The following is a 27,520-nucleotide window of genomic DNA, read 5'->3' as shown; positions in this document are numbered from 1 at the left end:
GCGCCCAAATCTTCCTGCGCTGAAAAGCACTGCTCTGTTCAGATAAGGAAGGAAGAGGATTTAAAGGACAACTATACAAGCAAGTGTTATAAAACTACAATGTACAAATTATGTCTAAGCATTATTTAATAGCTGTGTAAGCATCTTCCTACTTTTTAATGTTTAAAAATCAGAGCTAAAGCTTAGCAGAGGTGGATTTTTTTTTATTTGAAATGTAACATCAAAGCCACTGCTGGTATCTGTATCTCTCAGGCTTCCCTCTACTGAGGTAAGTATCTACCTTTTTTTTCCTCCCCCTCTTTATTGTCACAGGTTTACTTTAAAGGAAATATAAGGCAATTAAGTGAAAATGAGATCTACTTACCTGGGGCTTCCTCCATTCCCTTGCAGCTTCTGTGTCCCTCGCTGCAGCTCTGCTCCAAGCCGGTCTCCTGGAAATCCCCTCCGCAGCAGCTGCCAACCCTGCGAGGTCAGCAGCCTCTGCGCATTAGCGAGCACGCAGCCGCGCTGCTCGCAACCGCGTTTCCGTAGCCCTTTGTGCACAGGTGCAGTACTTCTCACCTGGAGTCCGACTGGGATTGGAGCTGCGCCGAGCCGCGCATAAGCTGCCAGGGGCTGGAGGAAGCCCCAGGTAAGTAGAACTCATTTTGAGTAGATTACCTGATATTTCCCTTAGTGGCATTGCTTTTTCTCTCTCCCAGGCACAGGCGTATCGCTCCAATCACCTCATAATGACGATGGGATCCGATTTTCAATATGAGAATTCCATCCCGTGGTTCAAGAATATGGACAAGCTCATTACCCTGGTTAATGCTCAGGTGAGGTCAAAGTTGTACAATCACTGTAATTATAAAAGTAAAGCTGTTTTTGGTGCATGGCTTTAAGGGAATGTGGTTGTTCTAAGAATGCGTTACATATTGTGATTAGCACTGAAATACAAATAAAAAAAAATGATTAGGATTATTCTAAAACAATTTGCTGATTTGCGAGCAGCCTAGAAAGTTCAGAATCAGAATGATTTATTTTGCCAAATACAATGTGAGTTGTACCTGGAATTGATTTTGGTACAACAGGGTCAGTGGTGGTACAGTAGAGAAGTGGAGCAGCTGTTATCATACAGTAGGTACACAGTAAATACATATAGTTATACACCTATCGCGCTACAAGCTCAGGGTCCCAGATTGGATGCAGCAAGGCACAAGCAGAAGAGACCAATACATTCAGTCCAAAGGCCACCAGGAGCAAACACTTCAAAAAGAAAAATAAACACTTCATACGGTAGTACTGTAATGTTCAATATTACCTTCACCAAACAACTAAGAAAAAAACATCCATGCTGATGTCTTTTCTTAGTTGTTTGGATATATGGATCTTTATGCTGACACTTATCATGGTGGACTTACACTTCTTTTCCACCAGCGCGTTTGCGCTGGCTGAATCGCAAAAACGCAAACCGCTAGCGATTTTACAATCGCTACGGTTTGCTTTTTAACATAGGAATCGCGGTAGGTCATTTCCACTACCGCGATTCGTTTTTTACTTGATCGCGATCGCGCCGCGGAGCGACTTTTGCCGCGATTTTGCTATGCAGTGCATAGCATAGCAAAATCGCGGCCGCGAACGTCGGGTAATCGCCGCTAATTGCGATTCAGCAATCGCTAGCGTTCAGCGTGAACGCTAGCGATTGCTAGTGGAAAAGGGCCCTTCTTGACATTTAATTGGTGGCTCTTTTTTTGGTAGTTTTTTCAATATTCCCTTCGCCACATCCACCTGTGGATACTTCTCCCGCAGACCACAATAACACCGAGTGACAGGCACCTATCCACTTAGCCCGCACTGACCCCGGGGTCCTCTAGTACCTAGGTTCTCAACGTGTGGTACGCGTACCCCAGGGGGTACTTCTGATGGTTCCATGGGGTACTTAGGCTTGACATACTTAACCAAGAATAACAAATTTATAGTTTTAGCAAATGATAAATCTTATTTAAACACTAAATTAGTATTTTAGCTAAGTAAAAGCGACAGTAAATGCTTGGAAATTGTTCAGAACCAATTATCATGTACTATGATTAAGTATATAATTGTCAAGGGGTACTTGTGATAATGTTTACTATGCTAGGGGGTACTTGGTGAGTACAGGGCTTTAAAAGGGGTACATACTAATAAAATGTTGAGAAACGCTGGTAGTACAAGAGGTATATGGATTGCTTCGGGGGTATAATCCACTGCAATTTAAGTCTCCCAGCCTCTAATCATCAGCATATCGTATGGGGTGTTCCCAAGACATTGCTCCCACCGCATTAGCCTCTGTCAGTTTAACCACTTGCGTCTATCTGGACGGATATATCCGTCCAGATAGACTGTACTGCTGCCACTGCGTTGGGCACGCTCCCGCCGCCTTCTGATAGCCCCCAGATCAATGAATGGGAACATGGTTCCCATTCATCGATCTAAGTCCCCGGCAGAAAAACCGTCAGTCTCTTTTCAGAGGCCGCGGTCTTTATGCACAAAAATTCAACATAGTTACCTAAATATCTGAACTTTTTGAAAATGCGTGTCAAGAGCGTATATTACTATAATTTTTTTATAATTATAAGTTTGTAAATAGTGATGGATGCAAATTTAAAAAATGTACCTTTATTTCCAAATAAAATATCGGCGCCATACATTGTGAAAGGGGCATAATTTAAATGGTGTAATAACCGGGACAAAAGGGCAAATAAAATACATGGGTTTTAATTACAGTAGCATGTAATAATTTCAAACTATAATGGCCGAAAACTAAAACTATGAATTTTTCCATTTCTTTCTTAATCTTCCTGTTCAAATGGATTCAGAAAAAAAATTGTTAGCAAAATGTACCACCCAAAGAAAGCCTAATTGGTGGCGGAAAAAACAAGATATAGATCAGTTAATTGTGATAAGTAGTTATAAAGTTATTGGCAAATGAATGGGAGGTGAAAGTTGCTTGGATGCATAAGGTGAAACAACACTGTAGGCTGAAGTAGTTAAGACGCTAGTCCGCGCCGCCTTTCAACCCTGTCGCCTTGCTCCGTACTGGTCTGCGGGAGAAGTATCCACAGGTGGATGTGGTGAAGGGAATATTGAACATTTCAGTACTACCTATGAATTTTTTTTTTTTTTTTTTGTGTGTGCTCCTGGTGGCCTTTGGAGTGTATTTATTGGTCTCCTCTGCTTGAGCCTTGCTGCATCCAATCTGGGACCCTAAGCTTGTAGCGCGATAATCTTATGTGTATAAGTATTCCCAAGCTAAGTGACTTTTACCTTTATCGTGCTCCACAATTTAAAGAGCCATTATATTGTGTGCGTTTAACTAATTTCCTCAGCGTGGTATTTTAGTGCATAAATATAGTGGATACATACAGTAGGTATAATGAATATACAGGCATAAAGCAGAGCTTAGGTAGAGAATCCATAAAGAAAGGACCAGAGTGATATCCGCTGCCGTCTATGGCACTCAAACGCTTCTGCAGCGATACTTTGGATCAGATGCCCTCCAGTCTATCCTGGTGAAAAGAGTAGGAAATATAAAGAGAGAGAGGAGGTGTAGAACAGTGATGTGAGTTCCCTAAGAATGTGGCATGACCTGGCCGGTTAGTGTCCCATATTGGCTGGCTTGTGGCTGAGATGGGACCGGTGTCGGTCAGAAGGTTGCTTTGCTCATGCAGGAAAAACCTCTTCATAACCTAGTGCATCTTCGCACACAAATGGAATTAATGAAATGTGGCCTGATTTTTGATTGTCTCACATCGCTTAGCATTGCCTGTGATTGTTTGGCCTGACAGTTATTTAGCGTCTGTATGGGTTACAGCTCACCTGGCCGGCACCTGGCTCATTGGTGTGTTTTTGTATTTTAGATACACTATAAAAGTGCTTTTGGTAAGGCCAGGTCTAGTTTCACTCAGTATAGGTAGCCAGCTATAGGTCCCCCCAGTATGGGTAGCCAGGCATAGGTGCCCCAGTATAATTTCCCCCAGAATAGGTTAGCCAGGTAGATGCCTTCAGTATAGGTAGCCAGTATAGATGCCCCCAGTATAGGTTAGATAGAGCGGTGCCCCCAGTACAGGTTAGCTAGGTGGATGCCCCCAGTATAGGTTAGCTAGGTAGGTGCCTCCATTATAGGTAGCCAGTATAGTTGCCACCAGTATAGGTTAGATGGGTAGGCGCCCCCAGTATAGGTTAGATGGGTAGGTGCCCCCAGTATAGGTTAGATGGGTAGGCGCCCCCAGTATAGGTTAGATGGGTAGGCGCCCCCAGTATAGGTTAGATGGGTAGGCGCCCCCAGTATAGGTTAGATGGGTAGGCGCCCCCAGTATAGGTTAGATGGGTAGGCGCCCCCAGTATAGGTTAGATGGGTAGGTGCCCCCAGTATAGGTTAGATGGGTAGGTGCCCCAAGTATAGGTTATATGTGTATCTGTATTAGCCTTGACAAAGGGAACCTGTATGTACGTGTGTGATGGGACAATAAACAGTACACTGTTTCAAAACAAGTCTGTGTGCGGACCCCAACTTTGATTTTGTGAATTACAATTGCTCTGTGATCCAGCAGCAGCTTAGTGCAGGTGTGCGATTCTTTCTCTACGTTGGCCTCCATTTCCCTCACACTTCAGGTTTCCTTTTAACACACATGAGGGATGGGATACTCCAACAAATTTTTTCTTTTCTCTCTCCAGCAAGCAAAGGGCAGTAAAGTGAATGTGCTGTACTCCACTCCAAGCTGCTACCTCAGCGCTCTAAACCGGGCCAACCAGAGCTGGTGAGGACAGGACAACTATACTGATCAGCTTCTCACATACTCTACATGAAATAACCAGATTTATGCTTCTTCCAGGCCTGTAAAGATGGATGACTTCTTCCCATATGCGGACGGGGCTCACATGTTCTGGACGGGATACTTCACAAGCCGACCAGCCTTTAAAGGCTACGAAAGACTCAGTAACAACTTCCTGCAGGTGAATTCTTAAGGGCCAGGACCTCAGAAAGAGTCACTGTGTTTGAAAGGCCAATCACATCTTCTCATTTACTTAGTGTATGTGAGATGGGACCACTTTTAAAATATATACATACCTGTGGCTTCCTCCAGCCCTCTCCAGCCTAATTGCTCTCTTTGTCCTCAGTCGCCTCCTCCTTCACCTGTAACTGGCCCCAGAAAATCCTCCAGTCAGGGCCAGTCGGCGCAAGTGCAGTGTGGCTAGGTTCGCTCACCTGTCTCACTCCCGGAGCCGGGAGCACTCTGTGCCTGTGTAGTAGTACTGCGCATGTGCAGAACACTTTTGGCGACATGAACATGGCAGCAGTGCATGCGCCGCTAGGCCATGCATGCACAGTTGGGTTGGCCCCAGACCAGAGAAATTTCCAGGGCCAATTATGGAGGAACGGGGAGTTGGAAGTGGATGGAGTGAGAGCGATCAGGCCAGAGGGGGCTGGAGGAATCCTGCGTATGTATATTTTCTCTTTATAAGCCCATCTCAGGTTCCCTTTAAATATAAAGGGAATCTGGTTGCATATATTTGTGGCGAGAACAGTATTTTCCTCAGATGTGTCTTAGTGATAAGTAAGTCCTGGTAAGTCATGCTGCCTGCATTCACTGTGCCTTTTCTTCCTGAACAATAGGTTTGTAACCAGCTGGAGGCTTTGGCTGGATCAGCAGCAACACACGGACCATACGGGACCAGCAGTAGCTTAGAGCTCAGTGAGTCTTCTCATTATTTCAGCATCACTGTACATGAACCTGACTCCTGCCCTGACTGTCCTATTACTACTCATGGTACTCCTGTGTCTGATCACAATGCCCCAGCCCCTGAGTGTCCTATTACCCCTGTAACCCCTTATTACAGTAACCAGCTCCTGAGTGTCTTATTACCCCTGTAACCCCTTATTACAGTAACCCAGCCCCTGAGTGTCTTATTATCCCTGTAACCCCTTATTACAGTTACCCAGCTCCTGAGTGTCTTATTACCCCCTGTAACCCCTTATTGCAGTAACCCAGCTCCTGAGTGTCTTATTAACCCTGTAAGCCCTTATTACAGTAACCCAGCTCCTGAGTGTCTTATTACCCCTGTAACACCTTATTACAGTAACCCAGCCCCTGAGTGTCATATTACCCCTGTAACCCCTTATTACAGTAACCCAGCTCCTGAGTGTCTTATTAACCCTGTAACCCCTTATTACAGTAACCCAGCCAGCTCATGTGTCTTATTACCCCTGAAACCCCCTATTACAGTATCCCAGTGCAATATGCACAGTAGCCCAGACTGATCCCCACTGAGCCTATTACTGGGGCTGATCGCGGCTGATCAGCAGACCACGGGAGGACGGTGAGGGACTCGCACGTGCTCATAGTGCTTGAGGAAGCTTCGGGTGAGTATTAAATCTTTAGGTTCCCTCCGCTCTGGTACTTTAATGCTTAGTTCTCAATTATATAGCAATGCTGTTCTGGCTTTTTACTTAAAGGACAACTGTAGTGAGAGGGATATGGAGGATGCCATATTTATTTTTTTTTAACCCATACCAGTTGCCTGGCAGCCCTGCTGTGATCTATTCGGCTGCAGTAGTGTCTGAATAACACCAGAAAGGCTAATCTTGTCCGACCTGACAATGTCAGAAACACCTGATCAGCTGCATGCTTGTTCAGGGTCTATGACAGAGTATTAGAGGCAGAGGATCAGCAGGATAGCCAGTCGGGCAACTGGTATTGCTTTAAAGGAAATAAATATGGCAGCCTTCATATTCCTCTTGCTTCAGTTGTCCTTTAAAGCAGCAGGGACCGCCATACTATCCCAGGAATAAAAACACATATCTAAGTAAATACTTGTTCTACTTACATAGCATATGTATTGTACTGTCAACGTGTTTTGTTTTTAGTTTTGTTTTTTGTTTATTTCAGTGACTTAAAGAGAAAACTGTTCCAGGCATTTTCAATCTTTACTGCTTCTGACTGAAGCCAGCCCCGATGTCCTTTCCTCCCTTATGCTTTTTTTTCTCTCCTAGAAACTGCACTGTCATATCTAGCTTGCCTTGTAAACATGTGAGCACAGCATAGATCGTATTTCAGCAGCTTCTGCAGAGGGGTGAGGTGTATTTCCTGTTTCAGCCTTGTGTCACACTGAACTGCCCTCAGCCAATCAGTGAGGGAGTGTGTGAGGGGAGATAACAAGGTTCTCTCTCCTCTGCAATGTACCGGAAAAGAGCCAGGCTGAGAAACATTTATGATTATACTGTAATGCTTTCAATGCAGACTGCATGTAGACTAGATAAAAAACACACAGCAATGGGTAAATGGAATTTGTTTTTGTGCCCGACAATCCCGCTTTAAAGAGAGTTTGTCAGCCGCAAAATCAAATTCCATTTACCCATTGCTGTGTGTTTTATTATGCAGCCTGCAACCTTGCCCTGCATTGCAAGAGCTCCAATCTGTTCAGAAATGTTTCTGCTGCCATAAATCTTCCCAGTCAGCCCACTCTATTTGGTACATTGAAGGAAGCTTGTCATCACCCCTCCCACATTCCTGCTCCTCACTGGTTGGCTGAGAGCATTTCAATGAGCTGCTGAAATCTGATCTATACTATGCTCACGTGTTTACAAAGCAAGCTAGTTATGACAGTACAGTTTCTAGGAGGAAAAAAAGTGAGGGAGGAAATGACATCAGGATTGGCTTCAGTCAGAGGGAGTTAAGATGGAAAATGCCAGGAACTGTTTTCTCTTCATTTCCTATACAAAATTTACTGAATTCAAAACGTGGACAGTAAGTAAAACAATTAGTTATCTACTTATATGTGGGTTTTTTTGTTTTTCCTGGGATAGTTTGGCTGTCCCTGCTGCTTTAAGAAAGAACTTATATTTGGTATCCTTTATAGTTTTAAACTAAATACAAATGTAAAACAAAAATGTTTTCCCAGGTTGGAATTATGCGGCTCAGTTTATGCTCTAGTCTAGTCTAACTGGTTTATATTCACGTATGTGCAATTGTAAGTTTATTGGGAGTGAGTACATTCTACTAACCCAGAAGTCTGCCCCCGTGACTCTGCAGTCCTGCTTATTACCGCAGCTCTTTTCCTGAGTGCTCTGTGAATCAGTGTCTGTGTATCTTAGGACGGGCGATGGGCGTGGCTCAGCACCATGATGCTGTAACTGGGACAGCGAAGCAGCATGTGAATGATGACTACACTCTGCGGCTAACAAGAGGGCTGGATGCCTGCCAGGTATTTTGTGATGTGATTTTTAATTTACCTGAAATGTATGCTTTATCATATATATTTTTATTGAACTGGTATAATTCTCTTTTTATTTTCTTACTTTCTTTCCACTGTCTGAAACAGGTGGTGGTCAGTAATGCTCTCGCCAGTCTGGCCGGAAGCAAGGAGAACTTTGTGTTTTGCAGACTTCTGAATATCAGCGTGTGTCCAGTAACAGAGACGTCTACATCCGTGAGTGAACTTCCTGTCACTGCCTCATGTGGCGGGAGGCCACGCCTATTAGTGGTGTAACATCTGTTTAATAGGCTGCCTGACTAAACAAAATTCATATGGAAGGAGGCAATGACAGCTTCTGTTACATGTATTTTTGGGACTATAAGACTCGCTCACTTTTTATCCCCCAAATGTGGGGAAAAAGTCACTGCGTCTTATAATCCAAATGCAGGGATTATACAATCCAAACCTCCAACCTGCCGTAATGCTGGGGACTACCTGTACTGTGCCCATGCAGAGGGGGACACGGGACACAAAGGGGCATAGAGGAGGATGCAAGGGGGACAGAGGAGAACACAGGGAGACACGAGGTACAAGGGGGCAAGAGTTACACGGGGCATAATCCACAAGATGTCCCATGCACCAGGGTTAGTATATATTTTTTTTCCCCCTGGTTTTTGTCCTCTAAACCTAGGTGTGTCTTATGGTCAGGAGCGTCTTATAGTCCAAAAAATACAGTAACTAAAAATCAAAACTGAAACAGCTTCAAATGGAAACCCCCCCCCCCCCCCCCTCTCGTGTTTAGTTTCCAGGGACAACAAAGGGATCATTAGCATATTCAGAAGTGATGCATCATGGGAGACCTATGCTCACTCCAATCTGAAGAATTGCAAATACCTTCTGTTTTAAGTTGGCAAACTTCTGTTTTGCACAGCATTTTAGCCCCTTTCAGCCACTTACACATTCCTGGGAGTTCTGGTTTATCTTGCTGGGCAATCTGTAGCCATCTGTGTTAAGTCCTGCCCCATAGAGCCTCATTAAAGTGAACCTTAAGCCAGAAAAAAAAAAGATTTACTCACCTGGGGCTTCTACCAGCCCCCTGCAGCAGTCCTGTGCCCTCGCAGCCACTCACTGATTCTCTGGTCCCCCGCTGCCAGCTAGTTTCGTTTTTGCCGACAGGACTGGCCACGCGTAGCTTTTTCCGCATTCCCGACTGTAATTAGCGCTATTGCGGGCCGCAACACGTACAAAAATATGCGTTGCCGCATTACGCACGCATAGATATGCGGCAACGCAATAGTGCTAATTACAGTCGGGAATGCGGAAAAAGCTACGCTTGGCCAGTCCTGTCGGGCCTGTTGGCAAAAACGAAACTAGCTGGCAGCGGGGGACCAGAGAATCAGTGAGTGGCTGCGAGGGCACAGGACTGCTGCAGGGGGCTGGTAGAAGCCCCAGGTGAGTAAATCTTCTTTTTTCTGGCTTAAGGTTCACTTTAAAGGGAAGGTTCAGGGAGGGTGGTTAAAAAATAAAAATCAATTTCCATTTACCTGGGGCTTCCTCCAGCCCGTGGCAGGCAGGAGGTGCCCTCGCCGCCGCTCCGCAGGCTCCCGGTGGTCTCCGGTGGCTGGCCAGGCCGGCTGCCAGGTCGGGCTCTTCTGCGCTCCAAGGCCCGGCACTTCTGCGTCCCACGCCGGCGCGCTGACGTAATCGGAAGTTTGCCGGGCTGTACTGCGCAGGCGCAGAACTGCTGCGCCTGCGCAGTACAGCCCGGAGGACGTCCGATGACGTCAGCGCGCCGGCGTGGGACGCAGAAGTGCCGGGCCTTGGAGCGCAGAAGCGCCCGACCTGGCAGCCGGCCTGGCCAGGTCGGGTCGGCCACCGGGAGCCTGCGGAGCGGTGGCGAGGGCACCTCCTGCCTGCCATGGGCTGGAGGAAGCCCCAGGTAAGTGGAAATTGATTTTTATTTTTTAACCACCCTCCCTGAACCTTCCCTTTAAGGGCCCGTTTCCACTATTGCGAATCTGCATGCGTTTTCTGCACGCAGATTTGCATTACCAATCCAAGTTAATTAGCCAATTTCCACTTGTCAGGAAAACAGAGCGTTTTTCTGTGCAGAGCCATCAGAATTCGCACACCGCAAGGCTAGTGTGCGATTCGCATACAATGTAATTAATAGGAAATTTGCATGCATTTTTGCTATGCGAATTTTCCATGCGAATTTGCGTAAGTTTTTGCATAAAATCCGTGTTAAAGCACACAGGCACTGACATGGTTAAATTCACATACTTGCTAACATATGCAGAATTGTACGCGAATTCGCGTTAAAATTCACATCCGCGTGCAAACTCGTTTTCCGCGAGTAACTCACATCGCACAAGTGGAAACTGGCCCTTATCCATGCCATGCGCTGAGGATCAACCAATCTGACAGTCAGTATGCATGTTGAAGTGTGGCTCTGTAATATTAACAAGCTGAGGGCCCGTTTCCACTTGTGCGATGCAAATTAGTTGCAGAAAACGTGAGAACAAATTCGCATGCGGATGCAAATTTTAACACTAACACAAATTCGTTAGTGTACGTTTTTGCATACGTTAGTAAGTATGCGTATTTAACCATGTCAGTGCCTGTGGGCTTTTACATTGATTTTATGCTAAAACGTATGCGAATTCGCATGGAAAATTTGCATAGCGAAAATGCATGCAAATTTCCTATTAAATACATTGTTTGTGAATTCTGATGGCTCTGCCATACAGATTTTTCCTGCACACAAAACCGCACAGGATTTCTGACAAGTGGAAACAGGCCCATTTACTTGTATTGGTTATGCGAATCTGCATGCAGATAGTGGAAACTGGCCCTGACACATCATTGCATTCCAGCAGCTCTGGAGGTGTGTTTAGCTTTCAGGGAACAAAGGGATCATTTGCAAATCGAGCAGTGATGCATTGTGGGACACCTTATATGCTCATAGCAACCTGAATAATTGGCAATACCCCTTCTGTCCAAAATGTGCCCCTCGCAAACCTCAAGTGTTTTTCTGCTTGATGTGTAGATGAGCTTCAGGGCTCGTTTCCACTATCGCGAATCTGCATGCGTCCAACGCATGCAGATCCGCACATGTAATACAAGTGGATGGGCCTGTTTCCACTGTAGCGTTGTTGAGGTGCGTTTTTTTCAGCGTGAAAAAAACGCACAAAAGAGCCAACGATTTCGCCTGCGTCGGGAATCCGTGCGAATCGCCGCTAATGTATTTAATAGTAAAAACGCATGCGTTTGTTACATGCGTTTTTACCCGCGATTTCGCGTGCGATTTCGCACCTTTTTCAATTTTATTTAGCCCTGGCAGTGTCATGGTTAATTTCGCATGGCACCCTGCCATGCGAAATCGCGGGTAAAAACGCATGTGGAAACGCATCCGCATGCGTTTTTACAAGCGTCGGAATGCGGCCGAAATCGCGTCGCAACAGTGGAAACAAGCCCTTAGAGTCCCTGTTTTGTACTGTATATTTCATGCATGGCCGCACACAGGAGGTTTTTGCCTTGCTCAATTTCTTTAGTTTCCTTTACCATTGTGGAAATTTGCATGTCTGATGCTTTTTTATTCTCTTTCTTTTGACTAGTGGATAAAGTAGTCAATTTACCACCTTGTACCAGTCAAGCTGTATGTATAGTTGAGTGATCTTTGTTGCAAGTAATGTATTTTGTCTTCTTCAGTTCAGCGTATACATATACAATCCCTTGGGCCGCACGGTCACCCATTATGTTCGAGTTCCTGTTAATGGGGCGGCCTACGTGATCAAAGGTCCTTCTGGAGAATCCATTCCAAGTGAGGTAAGCTACAAATAACGCTGCTATTTAAAAGTATGGTTCCATAAAACTGCCTATAATAAAAATCAGATGTGTGCAGGAGTTTAACTACTTTTACTACATTTTGGACATGGCTACTACCGTCTTTCCCCAAATTTAAGACCTCCCCCTAAAGTAAAACAAAAGTTTGCTTTCCTAAAACAGAAAGAATTTGCGATAATTCAGGTTGGAGTGAGCTCGAGATGTCTCCCAGGCACCACTGCTGAATATATGCAAATTAACCATTGTACCCTTAGAAGCTAAACACACCTCCAGAACCGCTGGAATGCAATGATGTGTCAGCTTGTTAATATGTACAGAGCCATAATAATCCAACATGCATACAGACTGTTTCGGATTGTTTGATCCTCATCAGTGCATGGCATGGATTAATTTGGCTCTATGGAGTAGGGCTTGTAAATCCGAGAGGCACAGACTAACCAGCAAGCTCATGGTGACCCAGAACTCATTGGGTTGTGTAAGGGACTACAATGGTCCTAAAAGCCCCCTTACTAAGATGTTAAGAAAAACAAGTTTGCTTTCCTAAAACAGAAAGAATTTGCGATAATTCAGGTTGGAGTGAGCTCGAGCTCACTCCAACCTGAATTATCGCAAATTCTTTCTGTTTTAGGAAAGCAAACTTTTGTTTTTCTTAACATCTTAGTAAGGGGGCTTTTAGGACCATTGTAGTCCCTTACACAACCCAATGAGTTCTGGGTCACCATGAGCTTGCTGGTTAGTCTGTGCCCCTAAAGTAAGACACCCCATATATTTCGAGTATGCTCGAAATATAAGACATCCCCCTAATATAAAACCTAGTGGCAGACCTGCTCCTGCTCGCTTGCACGCCCGTACCCTTTACCTCCCCTGCTCTCGCTGCTGTCCCCTCGTTGAAGTCCGGAATCCTCTGCTGATTATGCCTGTCGTTAATCACACCGCAAATTAGCGGTGACTCACAGTGAAAGCAGCTACAGGAATGTATCAGGTAACAGCGCCGCCCTATACAGGAAGTGATCTGTTTACTTCCTATTGGCGCTGTTACCGGATACATTCCTGTAGTGGCTTTCACCGCGACTCATCGCTAATCTGCGGTGTGAATGACATGAATAATCAGCAGAGGATTCTGGACTTTAACAAGGGGGACAGCAGCGAGAGCAGTGGAGGAAAAGAGTGGGCGGGCAGGCGGTGTGAATGACAGGAATAATCAGGAGAAGCTTCCGGACTTTAACAAGGGGGACAGCAGCGAGAGCAGGGGAGGTAAAGGTAGCGGGCGGGTAGGGGGAATCTATTTGGCTACCATCATAGAATTTAAGACCTCCCCGAAAATAAGACCTAGCACAAATTTTGAAAGACAAATTATAAGACCGTGTATTTTTTTTCGGGGAAACACGTCCAAAATGCTGTTCCTGCTGCCGCTCTCACCGCAGGTGATTGCGCGCGGTCCCGCGCACGTTCTCGTCTCCGCCCGTTAGCCCGGAGATCCATGAATGGGAACTCAGTTTCTATTCATTGATCGGAGTCCCTGTATGAAAGACCAACGCCGTCTGAGACGGCTCCGTCATTCATAAACATATCCACACGTTGCTTCCGTTTTTGCACAGTAAAGCTACGCAAATGGAAGACAGCCGCAGGGACATCTTGTGGCCAAATAGTAAAATTACATTTAAAAAAATCCCATTAAAAGCCTTTTTTTACTTTTAAAATTAACCTTACCTGTAATGTATACAATAAAAAAAAAAAAACATTAAATTGTTGCCTTAGGGATTTAACTTTATTATGCATGTCAATAAGGTATATTACTGTTACTTTTTATTATGGGCTTGTAATTAGTGAAAGAAGTGCACCTTTATTTCCAAATAAAATATCGGCGCCATACATTGTGATAGGGACATAATTTAAACGGTGTAATAACCAGGATAAATGGGCAAATAAAATACATGGGTTTGAATTATGGTAACGCGTCTTAATTTAAAACTATAATGGCGCAAACTGAGAAATGAATTTTTCCATTTTTTTTCTTAATATTCCTGTAAAAATGGATTTAGAATAAAATTCTTAGCAAAATGTACCACCCAAAGATAGCCTAAATGGTAGTGGAAAAAACAAGAACTACTGTAGATCATTTTGTGATAAGCAGTGATAGTTATTAGCGAATGAATGGGAGTGAAAGTTGCTCTGATGCATTAGGTGAAAAAGCACTGAAGGCTGAAGTGGTTAAAGGGACACTTGAACCAGGAATAAAAAAATCAGTTTTACTCACCTGGGGCTTCTACCAGCCCCCTGCAGCCGTCCTGTGCCCTCGCAGTCACTCATGGAGCCTCTAGTCCCCCTGTCAGCTAGTTTTTTTTTTTTTTTTTTCACTGACCGGCCTGGTCACGCGTATTTTTGTTCGCGTTCCAGTCCACAATAGCGTCCTGCGCCTGTGCAGGACGCTATTGAGGACGGGAACATGAAGGTTACGTGTGGCCAGGCCTGCGCAGGCACAGAAAGCCCGCCAACTCCCTGTTAGCGAAAACGAAACTAGCTGGCAGCGGGGGACCGGAGGCTCCGTGAGTGACTGGGCACAGGATGGCTGCAGGGGGCTGGTAGAAGCCCCAGGTGAGTAAAACTGATTTTTTTTTTTTTTTTTTATTTTTATTCCTGACTTAGGTGTCCCTTTAAGGTACATCATTCTCTGGTAAAAAAAAAAAAAAAAAAAAAAAGTCAAATAAGATTCCAGACTAAATGCACATTAGTCAAGCTTGCTATGCGGACGTGAATAGCTAATTAACAGATTTATGAGGAAGGCATTAAATTGTAAAGGGTACCTAAGACATACATAATGGCTGTAATTATACTTATCTGGGGCTTCCTCCAGCCCAATGATCCCTGCGCTTGCACAGCCAGCCCCACGCTCCCCGTGCCCGGGAGCACGACAGGAGGTGCGTGCACGGCTGGGCCACGCATGCGCAGAGGAGCGTAGCTGTCTACAATATCAGGAGCTTTTACAATTGAATGGAGCTACCAGAGAGGACAGTGAGGGAGCCCACAGAACTCATTGGGCTGGAGGAAGCCCCAGGTAAGTATAAATACTGCCATTATCCCCATCTCAAGTTCTCTTTAAAAGGGAACTGAAGTAAGAGGTATACGGAGGCTGCCATATTTATTTCCTTTTAATCAATACCAGTTACCTGGCAGCCCTGCTGGTCTATTTCTCTGCAGTAGTATCTGAATAACACCAGAAACAAGCATGCAGCTAGTCTTGTCAGATCTGACTTTAAAGTCTGAAACACCTGATCTGCTCCATGCTTGTTCAGGGGCTATGGCTAATAGTAGTAGAGGCAGAGGATCAGCAGGGCTGCCAGGCAACTGGTATTGCTTAACAGGAAATAAATATGGCAGCCTCCGTATACCTCTCTCTTCAGTTCCCCCTTTAAAGCGCACCTGAAGTGAGAGGGATATGGAGGCTGACATATTTATTTCCTTTTGAAGAATGCACATTGCCTGTCTGTCCTGCTGATTTTCTGTCTCTGATACTCATAGCCACAGACCCTGAACAAGCATGCAGCAGATCAGGAAGTCTGACTGGACTAGCACAATACTTGATCCTTTGTGTTTAGTGGTCGGGGAGATTCGTGGATCCATTGTCACTGAAAACTGACAATTTTGATCTGGTGTGTGTGTGTACAAACCTACAGATGCATCAAATTTGCTTGCAAGCCAGAATTCATAGCCTCTTAGGGCTCTTTCACACTAGAGGCTGCGGTAGAAAAGGCTAAAACGCTGCCTTTTGCAGTCAGCGTTTTTGATGTTTTTATGCTTTTTAACGCCAATACATAGCTTTTCCATATAGTTTTCAAAGAGTTTTACAGCTCTAAAAAAGTGTTTTTTTTTTTATTTTTTGTTGTTTTTTTTTTAATCATTAAATTCGGGGGGGAGGGGGGGGGGTTTCAGCGGTGAAACGTTTTTAAAAAAAGCTGTAGTTTGCATTTTCCATTGACTATCATTGAAACGCTGTGGTCGGCCCAGAAAAAGCGCCGGGGAGCCTTAAAACGCAATGCTCAAAAAACGGGGCATTAAGTGTGAAAGGTAAATTGAAAGTCTATGGACTTTCATTTTACCATGGAAAACGCGAACTATGGCCGTGGCGGTAAAACGCCGAAAAAGGCCTCTAGTGTGAAAGAGCCCTTAGCAAGCATCTCTTATTCCCTGCATCCAGTCTTCACTAACTACTACGTACTACAATTCACATTGTGTGGCCATCTGCTGCCCTTCCAAGAGCAGCATGTCAGACTGATGAAAGTTATTGTGGTGCAGTGTACTTGTTGGGTCCCCTGCCTTCTGCTAAATGCCGTAACCTTTCTTGTCTGCAGTTTTTGGGGCGAGCTTTGACCTCTTTCTCATTCACAGGTCGTTCCCGTTTCCCAGTTCACTAAAGACATTCGTAGAGACAGAGGTCACGGGGAACGAGAATTGATTTTCCCAACCCAGATCCCTCCGCTGGGCTTCAGCAAGTTCACAGTAGAGAAGGTCTCCGCTCAGGAGAGGTTCTTCCATCCTAAGGTGCAGAAACAGCCATTGATGATTGAGAATAAGGTATATCCTATATCATGATGTGATTACATCATTCCAGGAAAATGTTTTGGTTTTGAAAAGTGTGGTAAGGCTGTGTTTCCAGTGGCAGAACTATATCCCTGTGGTTTGAGGGGTGCCTCGGGGCCCACTACTCCTCTATTTTCTGCTGAATAGTGCAGTGGAGTAGTGTAATATTCTCCTGCTCCAGCACTGTGCCCGGTCCCTTCTGTTCTTCCTTGCTTCTGTGCGCTGCCGCACTATGGCTTCTGATGCTCGTCACATGATCAGGAGCCAGTGCAAGCAGCTGCCAGGAAGAACAGAGGAGACGCGGCGCTGGAGGAAGTAAATATTAAACTGCTCCTGGTGCTACCCTACAAGGTGGGGATTGGGCTACAGGGGAACAAGTAGTTGTGTTTGTGGGACAACTGACATGCAGCGTGTTGGCAGCAGAGTTTACACTCTGTCTGCTGGTGCCAGTCAGCGAACAGGATAGTAAAGGCTCCACTGCCAACACTCCACGCGGCCCGGGAGTGAAAGCACATTAGATGGGAGAGGTCTGGGGGCCCGGCAGGCAGGGTTGTAGCTCCACAGATTTTCAATAGATTTCATGGTGAAATCTATAGAAAATCTGTGTACAGTGTGTGGAAGGATTCGATCCGTCTAAGATCAGATTTCATCTGAAAGGGATCGATCTGATGGTCAAATCTGGTGGCCATTTATTAGGCTGTGTTCCCACTTCCCGCTGAGAATAGGCATTTTTTTTTTGTCCATTCGCCACTCATCGCAAAGCGGACAGCGAACAGCTTCTATTTTCTTAATAGGAACCGTTCACACTTGTCAGTGTGCAATGGAACTGTGAGATCCATTGTGGTATGTTGGCCGCACATTTGTGCAGTCCACGATAATCTCAGGAAGGTGGAGGCGTTAATTTCCCCATGTAGTCTATGAGTAATGCATCTGCCCAGGGCTAGAGCCAGACCACAGCGGACCATTGGAGTGGATACTACACTGTCTGCTCCCACTGGCCGCGCAGGATCCGGCGCAAGTGGGAACCGAGCCTCAGTGTATGGCCACCTGTGTATAAGCCTATCTAGATCTGTTCTTTGTTTTATGAAGTGATGTATGTTGTATTTGTTACTGGGGGGAGGGAAGAGAGGCAGGGAACCTGTGAGGGGAGGAGTTAGATACTTGCCTCAGTAGTGATGTATGTTGTATTTATGTTAATAGAGAGGGGGAGGCGGGAAACCTGTAGGGGCAGGATTTAGAATTTGGCCTAGGTAGTGATAAACCTCCAGATGGTCCACAGGTTTCTTGGATTCTCCTCCAGTGCTGGGTCCCTCTTTATCTTCTGGCCGCACTTCTGACTCTGGACAAGCGAATGCAGACTGGGCATGTGCATGTAAGGTCTGCACAATCCCAGTAGAATGAGCGTCTTTCCTCTGCACACAAGCGCTTTGTTTGCGTTCATCCACTGCCGGGAGCGTGGTCAGACGAAACCTGTTTGATATGTTTTTGTTGAATAGGCATAGCGGGACCCTGCACTGGAATAATGGACTGCAGGAGGATTCCTGAGGGTTCCCACCACTGAGGTAAGCATCTTACCTCCCTTTTAAAATGTGCCTTTTGTATTACTGATCCTCCTTTACTCTTCAGTTTTACAGAGTGGAGTTTGACCCGGAAACTGGATTAATCAGTAGAATTCACAATCTGGAAAATCAGATCTCTCTGCCTGTAACACAGAGCTTCTACTGGTAAGAGTATCTTATGGATATTTCTCATCTGGCTTCTTTCCTTCTTTGTGTTCACACTGAGCTTAATCCTCCCTGGAGCAAAAATGGGAGCAAAAATGGCGCAGGGAAATGGGTGCAGTCATAGCCACCATAGGCCATAATTTGAATTGCGGCTGTAATGGGTCTCAGTCAGTAATTTGGGTACAGTAAAAAACTGAGCCGAAATTACTATAAAAATGGCGTAATTTGGCCGTTGGCAACAGCCAAATTACATCTTTCCCTACTATTCATGGCGACCTGGAGGGGGAATGGTAATTTAACGCCGCCGGGACTCTTGCAGCAGCAGAGTGAGCCATTTTTCGGCTTTACCCTGCACCCAAATTTCCTGGCATCTTAATTACATGTATGCGGTAAAACCCACCTTTAGCCATAACTCTTACTCTAGGCCAGGAGTGTCAAACTCCAATACAAAGTGGGACAACATTGAACACTGGGACCTAATCGCATGCCAATCTCAGTGTCTACTGGCCACCTTATAAAGTTCCCTGGTGTCCAATTGCTCTCCTCCCTCCCCTATACAGATCCCTGGAGTCTAGTGCTTCTCCCTCCCATACACAGATCCCTGGTGTCTAGTGGCCCCCACCCTTCCCTATACAGTTCCCTAGTGTTTAGTGCTTTCCCCCTACCAACCCCATATGGCTTCCCTGGTGTTCTAGGGCTTCACCCCCAATATATGTTCCCTGGTGGTCCAGAGTGGGCCAAACATAATTCAAAGTGGGGAAACCCCTTGAGGGCCAAATTTTAATGGCTCTGAGGGCCAGATTTGGCCCACGGGCCGGAGTTTGACATGTATGCTCTAGGCTAAAGGCACGTACACAAGCTAGATTAAAGGTAGATAACGACCGTCTCTGACAAATAATCCAGCATGTTTGCAGCATTACCCAACAGCTGTTTTCGCCGTATGACATCACCTTTGCGCTGCTCTGTCGGGTTCCCGCCCTCTGCATTGCAAAAGAGCACATCATTAGCCTTATAGGTCTGTTAGCCTCAGCCCAGCAGTGGGAATGTAGCCTTATTAATCTTACCCACAGCCGATGTAGGTGGCAGTATAATAAAAAAAACTCATCATTTCAATGTCCTAAAAAACCCATAAACTGCCTGGAACAACCAAATGATTAACTATCAATTTTTGGCCGAAATAGATTTTGATCCATTGCTCCAGACAGAAGCTATTGCTTGATCGCCCGCGGGTCAGGAGTGCATCGCCAGCGGTGTTCGATTTTTAGTACGACTGCTGCAGCAGCGGACTTTACTCTCACTTGTCTGCCGGCGCTATCTTCCGTGTCTTCTTTGCACCGCCGGATGCCTTTCCCTGTCTCTTCTCTCCCTGAGCAGCTGTGTCACGTGATAAACACTAGAGGCCTCTAGTGGTCATGTAAGGTACTCGCCATGGCTGCACTATTGTTTGCCTCTAGAGTTTAGTGGCTGGATAGTGTACTGGCTAAGGGCACCGCCTTTGACATGGAAGACCACTGTTTGAATCTGGCTAAGGTCAGTACCTATTCGGTAAGGAGTTCAAGGCAAGACTCCCTCACACTGCAGGGTGGCCACTTGAGTGCATGCCAGTGGCTGCAGCTCTTGAGCGATTGGAGTATGACGGGAGAAAAGCACTATACAGGTAGTCCCCGGTTTACGAACGACCCGCCGATACGAACGCCGCGACCGTAGCTCCGCTCCGTCGCAATGACGTCACGCTGCCGGGGACTACCTCTTCTGCGCCGTTTTTAAATGCAGAGTAAGCGCCCGCGGAAGGTACATAAGAGGACATCTCACCCGATCCTCGGCGATGCGAAGGTCCCATTGTGGTGCCCGGTGCTGCGCAGCTTGTCCTCTCGCTCCGTCCACTGTTCCCTGGCGGGTTCTTATGCATCGCATAATGACGCAATCAGGAGAAGCCCCCTAGTGGCGGCACCTGCTAATGCGTCATTATGCGACCTATGTGAAGCCGACATCGGGAACAGTGGATGGAGCGAGAGGACGGGCTGCACAGCTTCCTTGCACCACGATGGGACCTTCTACCGCCGAGGATCAGGTGAGATGTCCTCTATTTACCTTCCGCTGCCCTTACTCTGCATTTAAAACGGGGGCAAAGGTGGCTGTCCCGACTTAAGGACAGATTCAGGTTAAGAACGAGCAGACAGTCCCTATCTCGTTCGTTAACCGAGGACTACCTGTACAAATGTTATTATTATTTAGTCACAGGACACACGGGGAAGACACTGCAGTATCTTCTTCTAGTATATGCAATTAATGAGGTAACTACAGTACCTGGAGTATTGTGCGTTAAATGCTTACCTTTTACAAAATTGATGTACTGCTTCATACTTGTTGACCTGTTAGTTACCAGTAATAAAAGTTTTTTTTTTTGTAACACTTGAATGTCCTCCTGCAGGTATAACGCTAGTTCTGGTAATCCAGATAGTTACCAGACCTCAGGAGCGTATATCTTCCGACCCAACCAGACTAATCCGTTACCTTTGTCCAAGAGTGTCCGGAGTTACCTGGTGAAGGTTAGTGATCCTGTACATAATGCTTACTGTACCATATTACTATGACACGTCTCAACCTAACTGTCCTGCATCATTACTAATCTGTTATTACATCAGAATCTGGTTGATTTAGGAAGCTCTTCTCTTGCTGGGCCTTACAGCTGTTATTGAATTGCCTGGCGAAAGAACCTTTTATTTTTTTTCTCTTTCGTTGTTGTTGCTCATGGCAACCAGTCGGATATAGCCCATGGGCCACTTTCTATTTCAATATGTGTTAGCAACAAATAAATCATGGGTCACTTTCATAAGTGAGGCTGAATGTTCTGTTTCCTTCATCCACAGAACTCCCTGGTGCAGGAGGTGTATCAGAACTTCTCATCGTGGTGCTCTCAGGTGGTCCGCCTGTACTCTGATCAGAGGTACCTGGAGCTGGAATGGATGGTGGGACCCATTCCAGTGGGGTAAGCAGTTCACAGTATTTGCCTGTAGAATGCTTATTCAAAATTGGCATGCTAACATTCAAATCCCTACACTACCTAGGCCCCGGATACCTGAAGAGTTTTTGACCACCCCCAGAGTCCAACTAAAAACCTTTGTAGCCAAAGCTTTGTGTCATGCTGCCCATACCCTGTGGAATGCCTTGCCAACCTTAAGCAAGCTCCAACCCTGGAGACATTTAAATCCAAACTGAAAAGCCACCTGTTTAGTCTGGCATTTATGATCACATGACTTTTCCCCCTGTACACATCACTGTGTACTGATCTGAGACAAGCTTATGCGCTTTGGGTCCTGCGGGAGAAAAGCACTTTACAAATGTGTTGTAGATCGCTATAGGTCTGCTTCATCAAACAAAAAAGCACTACTTCACTCTTTTTTTTCTGAGCAAACATTAATGTTAAGCTATGTACAGTGCTATGTACAGTAGTTTTGTTGTTCCAATCAGTTTCCTAATTTGGAATCCTGGATAATTCCGTCCAAAGCAGTTCAGCATGATGCCTTGCGAAGAGTCACGGGGTTAGGTTCTGTATCGGAGTCACGTGACGCAGTACTGACGTTATTCTACTATTGCTTTACTTTGGACATCGGTGGTGAAAATAAACTGAGAAAAACAATTGCATCTATCCTCCTCCTCCTAAAAATGACTTTTTTAGATATCCCACAGTTCTATTTTATATTTAACCCCCTGGCGGTTTCATTTCCAGATTTCTAGGGTCTTTTTAAAACGTTTCAGACCCTAAAATCAGGAGGAAAATCATGCTGCCAGTCTCTGCAGCAGCCCCAGCACTCACCTCCCTGGGCTCCAGTGCTGCAATTTGACTCCATCCTCTGGGTGGCGCTCTTGTGCAATTGATGACTGTGATTCAGAGCCTCGGAGGACAGGAAGGAGAACGTCTGGATCCCCCGGGAGGGGTGAGTAAAAGCGCCTGCTGCGCGCTTTGCTCTGCACTGAGCTTCAGGCGGCTAGCCCGAGCTTACACCAGGGAGGTTAAATCTAGTTTTTAAGTTTACTGTTTCATTGTCTCTGCTCAATGACCCTTTCATTGAAGTATGCTAGAGCTCAAATCTATGAATTATTTACCCTTTTTAAGCCAGTAGAAAAGGTCTCTGCGGGGAAAGGGAGGAGGGGAATTCCACATAATAAACAGCCTAGGTTAAGTTTTAGTAGGAGTGCAGGGCTACATACCAATATACAATAATATAGGAAGTGTTTCTGATGGTGGAACATGGATATGTAAAGTAAACGTGGCTATCCTGAATAATTGACTACACTCTGCAATATGTTATTACGGTTTCTATTTAAATTCTCCCATTTCCTTTCTTTAACCCTCTGGGGGATAATCCCGAGCTGAGCTCGGGGTAAGCCACCACAGAGGATTTCTCAGGCCCTGGTGGGCCGATTTGCATAATTTTTTTGTTGTTGCATGCAGCTAGCACTTTGCTAGCTGCGTGTATATACCGATCGCCGCCGTGTATGGCCACCTTAAAGGGAAGGTTCAGGGAGGGTGGGTAAAAAATAGAAATCAATTTCCACTTACCTGGGGCTTCCTCCAGCCCGTGGCAGGCAGGAGGTGCCCTCGCCGCCGCTCCGCAGGCTCCCGGTGGTCTCCGGTGCCCAAACCCGACCTGGCCAGGCCGGCTGCCAGGTCGGGCCCTTCTGCACTCCAAGGCCCGGAACTTCTGCGTCCCACGCCGGCGCGCTGACGTCATCGGACGTCCTCCGGGCTCTACTGCGCAGGCGCAGAAGAGCCCGGAGGACGTCCGATGACGTCAGCGCGCCGGCATGGGACGCAGAAGTTCCGGGCCTTGGAGCGCAGAAGGGCCCGACCTGGCAGCCGGCCTGGCCAGGTCGGGTTTGGGCACCGGAGACCACCGGGAGCCTGCGGAGCGGCGGCGAGGGCACCTCCTGCCTGCCACGGGCTGGAGGAAGCCCCAGGTAAGTGGAAATTGATTTCTATTTTTTACCCACCCTCCCTGAACCTTCCCTTTAAGAGTCTGGAATGGCTGTACACTCCGTGCATTATCACTGAATAATTCTGGAATGCTGTCTCTCTCCTTATTCCAGGGACAGTATGGGAAAGGAAGTGATCAGCAGCTTTGACACAACATTGCAGACGGACGGACTCTTCTATACGGATGCCAACGGAAGACAGATCTTACAGAGGAGGTAATGATTATCGTGTGTGTGTGTGTGTGTCCGTGTCATCATACAGTGACAGACTCAGTTATAGTAGTCCGACCACTCAGTAGTCCTTTCTCCTGTTACTCCATAACTGTAAGAACACTTTCATAGCCCCATCCTCCTGTGTCAGCCCCATCCTCCTGTGTCAGCCCCATCCTCCTGTGTCAGCCCCATCCTCCTGTGTCAGCCCCATCCTCCTGTGTCAGCCCCATCCTCCTGTGTCAGCCCCATCCTCCTGTGTCAGCCCCATCCTCCTGTGTCAGCCCCATCCTCCTGTGTCAGCCCCATCCTCCTGTGTCAGCCCCATCCTCCTGTGTCAGCCCCATCCTCCTGTGTCAGCCCCATCCTCCTGTGTCAGCCCCATCCTCCTGTGTCAGCCCCATCCTCCTGTGTCAGCCCCATCCTCCTGTGTCAGCCCCATCCTCCTGTGTCAGCCCCATCCTCCTGTGTCAGCCCCATCCTCCTGTGTCAGCCCCATCCTCCTGTGTCAGCCCCATCCTCCTGTGTCAGCCCCATCCTCCTGTGTCAGCCCCATCCTCCTGTGTCAGCCCCATCCTCCTGTGTCATCCATGCACTATCAGTTGCATTTTGGGCCCTGCATTGCATTTTCCTATTTTACCGCAAGGGGCTGAAAAAGCAATGAAAATCTATGGGGACTTTCACATTTATCGTGTCCGTTGTGGTGCGCCAGAAGTATTCGAGCCAACGCAAGGGCGGCAGCACATTACTGCAAGCACAGAACTTGGGGGTAATAATGGAAGTCTATGGGTGATGCACAAATGACAGAGCATGTTGCGCAGCGATGAGAATCTCAGGGAGTACATCGGGGGGGGGGGGGAATAGTGCTATGCATATGACTCTGTCGGCGTACTCTGTCATATGTGTGAGGTTTTGTGTGGTGCGGTGGGAGCATCTCATTGCAAAGAACAAATGTAAAACTGGCCCTCAGAATAATTCTGCTTGTCAACTCGCTGCCCATACAATTCTTTGGGTTTGTTTACATGTCTGCCTTGTACCGGATCACGTTATTCTAACTCGCTGTATACAGGCCTTAAATATGGGTATGTATACACACACACACACACACACACACACACACACACACACACACACACACACACACACACACACACACACACACACACACACACACACACACACACACACACACACACACACACACACACACACACACACACACACGTGCGCTCAGTGTGAATCCAGCCTAAGACTTCACATGACAGTGCTTCCCTCCTTAGTGGCTCCATATGAGGGCAGAGAGACTGACCACTTCCAGTTCCGATTTGTACTTCTTCCAAAAAGAACAAAAGTTACAGATACTGCAAAAACATATTTTTTTTTTTTTTAGTGGGAGAGTAGTAGTGTGCGAGTGGTCAGAAACGTATACCCTGATGAAGCTCACAAAGCAGTGGGCACAACGTGTAGGTGGGTGGGGGTCAAGCCCCGCAGCTGCATGTGGGCACACCATTGGCTGCAGTCACGGGAGTCTAGCAAAGCTGATTGGCGTGCATTCTACTTCCTGAGTTGAAGCGCTGTCTGTCTGGGTAGAGCGGCTGGTAACTCGAGCTGAAGTAATTCTGCATCTCAGTGGGTGAAGTAATAAGGCAATCCCGGAGATAATGCATAGTCTGGTGGTGAGCTATCCTTTAATAGATTTGTATGATGCCGAATATGGTCTAAAACCCCCCAATTAGGAATGTGTGTTGGCATAGCAGCTGGTGATACTGATTGACCTGAGCCCCAATACTACTTGTCTCCCCCTCTGAAGATCCTGGAGTGAGGTGGTATGAGGTGTATGTGAGCACTCCACGCCAGCCTATTTTAACTACTTTTAAATGGTTGGTTTGCATTAGTTGCATCAATAAAATCTGCTTTTGTAGTTTGGTCAAACGTGAGTGATGACTCTTTATTTTAGTTCCTAGAGGATTATTGGTTTGGTGATGTCACGCCTGCTCCTTAATTATCTGAACCATTTTCTGCGTGGCTGAGTCAGGCAGCTGTGTATACGTTATAGCAGGAATTTGTATTGTATATTGCCACATATTGTAGCAACATCTGTTATTGTCTCCTTTTCTAATAGTTAATGAAAAAAGTACGTTAGGGTAAATAAAGGAGGGAGTACACTCCAAATAATCAAGTGATTCAGTATATTATAAAAATACAAATTTTTATTAGAAACCTTCATAAAACAATTTTTTTCATAAAAAGTGTGTACCCACAGAGTGGTCGGCCGACCCTGCACCCTCATCCATCCAACCACATACACATGCAGCCAACAAAAAAAATAAAAAATAAAAATAAAGTTGCAGTGATCACTGAATGGGTAATGCCCAAAAATCCATAGAACATCTGCCTTATGCTTAGTTGTAACTTCTCATTTCAATGGAAATATGGTCAAGATTGTTAGTATCAGCCATGCACATCAAGCGAGATAGCAGCACCTTATTGCGAAATGCAGGAGCCAGTTCAAGAGTCATAAGCTGTGAAAACAGCACAGATAGCGTACAGTGTATCCAATACATTGATTGCCAGCTTAATCCATATACTCTACCGGCTCCATGAAGTTTGCAGGGTGATGAATGTCCCATGAAGATATTGTGCAGTTCATCTGCCAGGCAAGATGGTAGTGGGCATCTGGCATTTGTAATCCACAGGCGGCATCTAGGTCTCTCGGAAACAATCACGGAGACACAGAGTTCCGTCCTAGCAATGCAGCAGAGCGTAAAAGCAGATACAGGGCAAACCCAATACACGGCAGTCAGGCTGGTGAATGGAGAGTTGTGGAGTGTAGGCACGCTCCACGTGGGTCACACTCGCACGCCGTGTGTACCAGACATGTTTCGCCGGTTCACTTCCGGCTTTCTCAAGGGGGCGTGTCAGCAAGCTCACGTCACCATACACACACTTCCTATATATGCTAAACTCCGGCCAGTCATCAACAGCGCTCACCACCTCCTCCCTCCGCATCACTGGAACGCAAGCTGTAACCAGGGACGGGAGGGGAGGGCAGAGAAGCAGAATGGCCGCACCATATTTAATAACTTCCTTAAACTAAATATATTGTGGATATATGGCCAACAAAAACAAAATCAGAAAAGTAAACATTTCATACATGGAGGAAGACTAAGGGCCAATCAAGCCCCTGCCTCCTCATATGGGTAAACAATCCCAGATATTAATTATATCAGAAAAAAAGAGGCCACATGTGTGGCCGGACTGCAACGCCAAGCAAGGACCACGACTCATGGCCACGCAGGCCGAAAGACACGTGCCAAGAGGCAGCAATTTTCTAATAGTGCCCGGCTCTTCTTCTTTCTTTCTTTTTTTTCTTCTTTTCCCCTGCATTTAGCAACCTCCTCTGTTACTTGTTGTTGCACTGCCCACTTCCCACCATCATTGTCTCTGTTAGTGTAGCGCTTTTCTGCGTCTTTTGCCCCTCTGGTTCCCACATATCTCACAAAGCTAATTGTTAATATAGAACTCTTCCGTTAACCCCCCCCCATACAATTGGTTAGATAGTTACATAGTTGAAAAAAGACATACGTCCATCGACTTCAACCAGTACAAAGTACAACTCCAGCCTGCTCCCTCACATATCCCTGTTGATCCAGAGGAAGGCGAAAAAAACCCTTACAAGGCATGGTCCAATTAGCCCCAAAAGGGAAAAATTCCTTCCCGACTCCAGATGGTAATCAGATAAAATCCCTGGATCAACATCATTAGGCATTACCGAGTAATTGTAGCCATGGATGTCTTTCAACGCAAGGAAAGCATCTAAGCCCCCTTTAAATGCAGGTATAGAGTTTGCCATAACGACTTCCTGTGGCAATGCATTCCACATCTTAATCACTCTTACTGTAAAGAACCCTTTCCTAAATAAATGGCTAAAACTGTTTTCCTCCATGCTTACCCTCCTCTGCTGCCCCCAT

General features: G+C 46.2%; 1 protein-coding gene across 1 annotated transcript in view; it reads left to right on the top strand.

Annotated features, from left to right (window-relative positions):
• Nucleotides 1-27,520, top strand: part of MAN2B1 (mannosidase alpha class 2B member 1) — a 90,897-nt gene that overhangs the window by 46,039 nt on the left and 17,338 nt on the right. The window contains exons 7-18 of the mRNA XM_068274207.1: nucleotides 702-818; nucleotides 4,696-4,778; nucleotides 4,854-4,974; nucleotides 5,636-5,714; nucleotides 8,114-8,223; nucleotides 8,341-8,448; nucleotides 11,926-12,042; nucleotides 16,447-16,632; nucleotides 18,265-18,362; nucleotides 20,794-20,911; nucleotides 21,233-21,351; nucleotides 23,454-23,555. Coding sequence (XP_068130308.1) covers nucleotides 702-818; nucleotides 4,696-4,778; nucleotides 4,854-4,974; nucleotides 5,636-5,714; nucleotides 8,114-8,223; nucleotides 8,341-8,448; nucleotides 11,926-12,042; nucleotides 16,447-16,632; nucleotides 18,265-18,362; nucleotides 20,794-20,911; nucleotides 21,233-21,351; nucleotides 23,454-23,555 — 1,358 coding nt within the window. The remainder of the gene's footprint in view (nucleotides 1-701; nucleotides 819-4,695; nucleotides 4,779-4,853; nucleotides 4,975-5,635; nucleotides 5,715-8,113; nucleotides 8,224-8,340; nucleotides 8,449-11,925; nucleotides 12,043-16,446; nucleotides 16,633-18,264; nucleotides 18,363-20,793; nucleotides 20,912-21,232; nucleotides 21,352-23,453; nucleotides 23,556-27,520) is intronic.

Source organism: Hyperolius riggenbachi, chromosome 3 (assembly GCF_040937935.1).
Source record: "Hyperolius riggenbachi isolate aHypRig1 chromosome 3, aHypRig1.pri, whole genome shotgun sequence".
Classification (NCBI taxonomy): domain Eukaryota; kingdom Metazoa; phylum Chordata; class Amphibia; order Anura; family Hyperoliidae; genus Hyperolius; species Hyperolius riggenbachi.
This window is presented reverse-complemented; position numbering and strand designations above follow the sequence as displayed.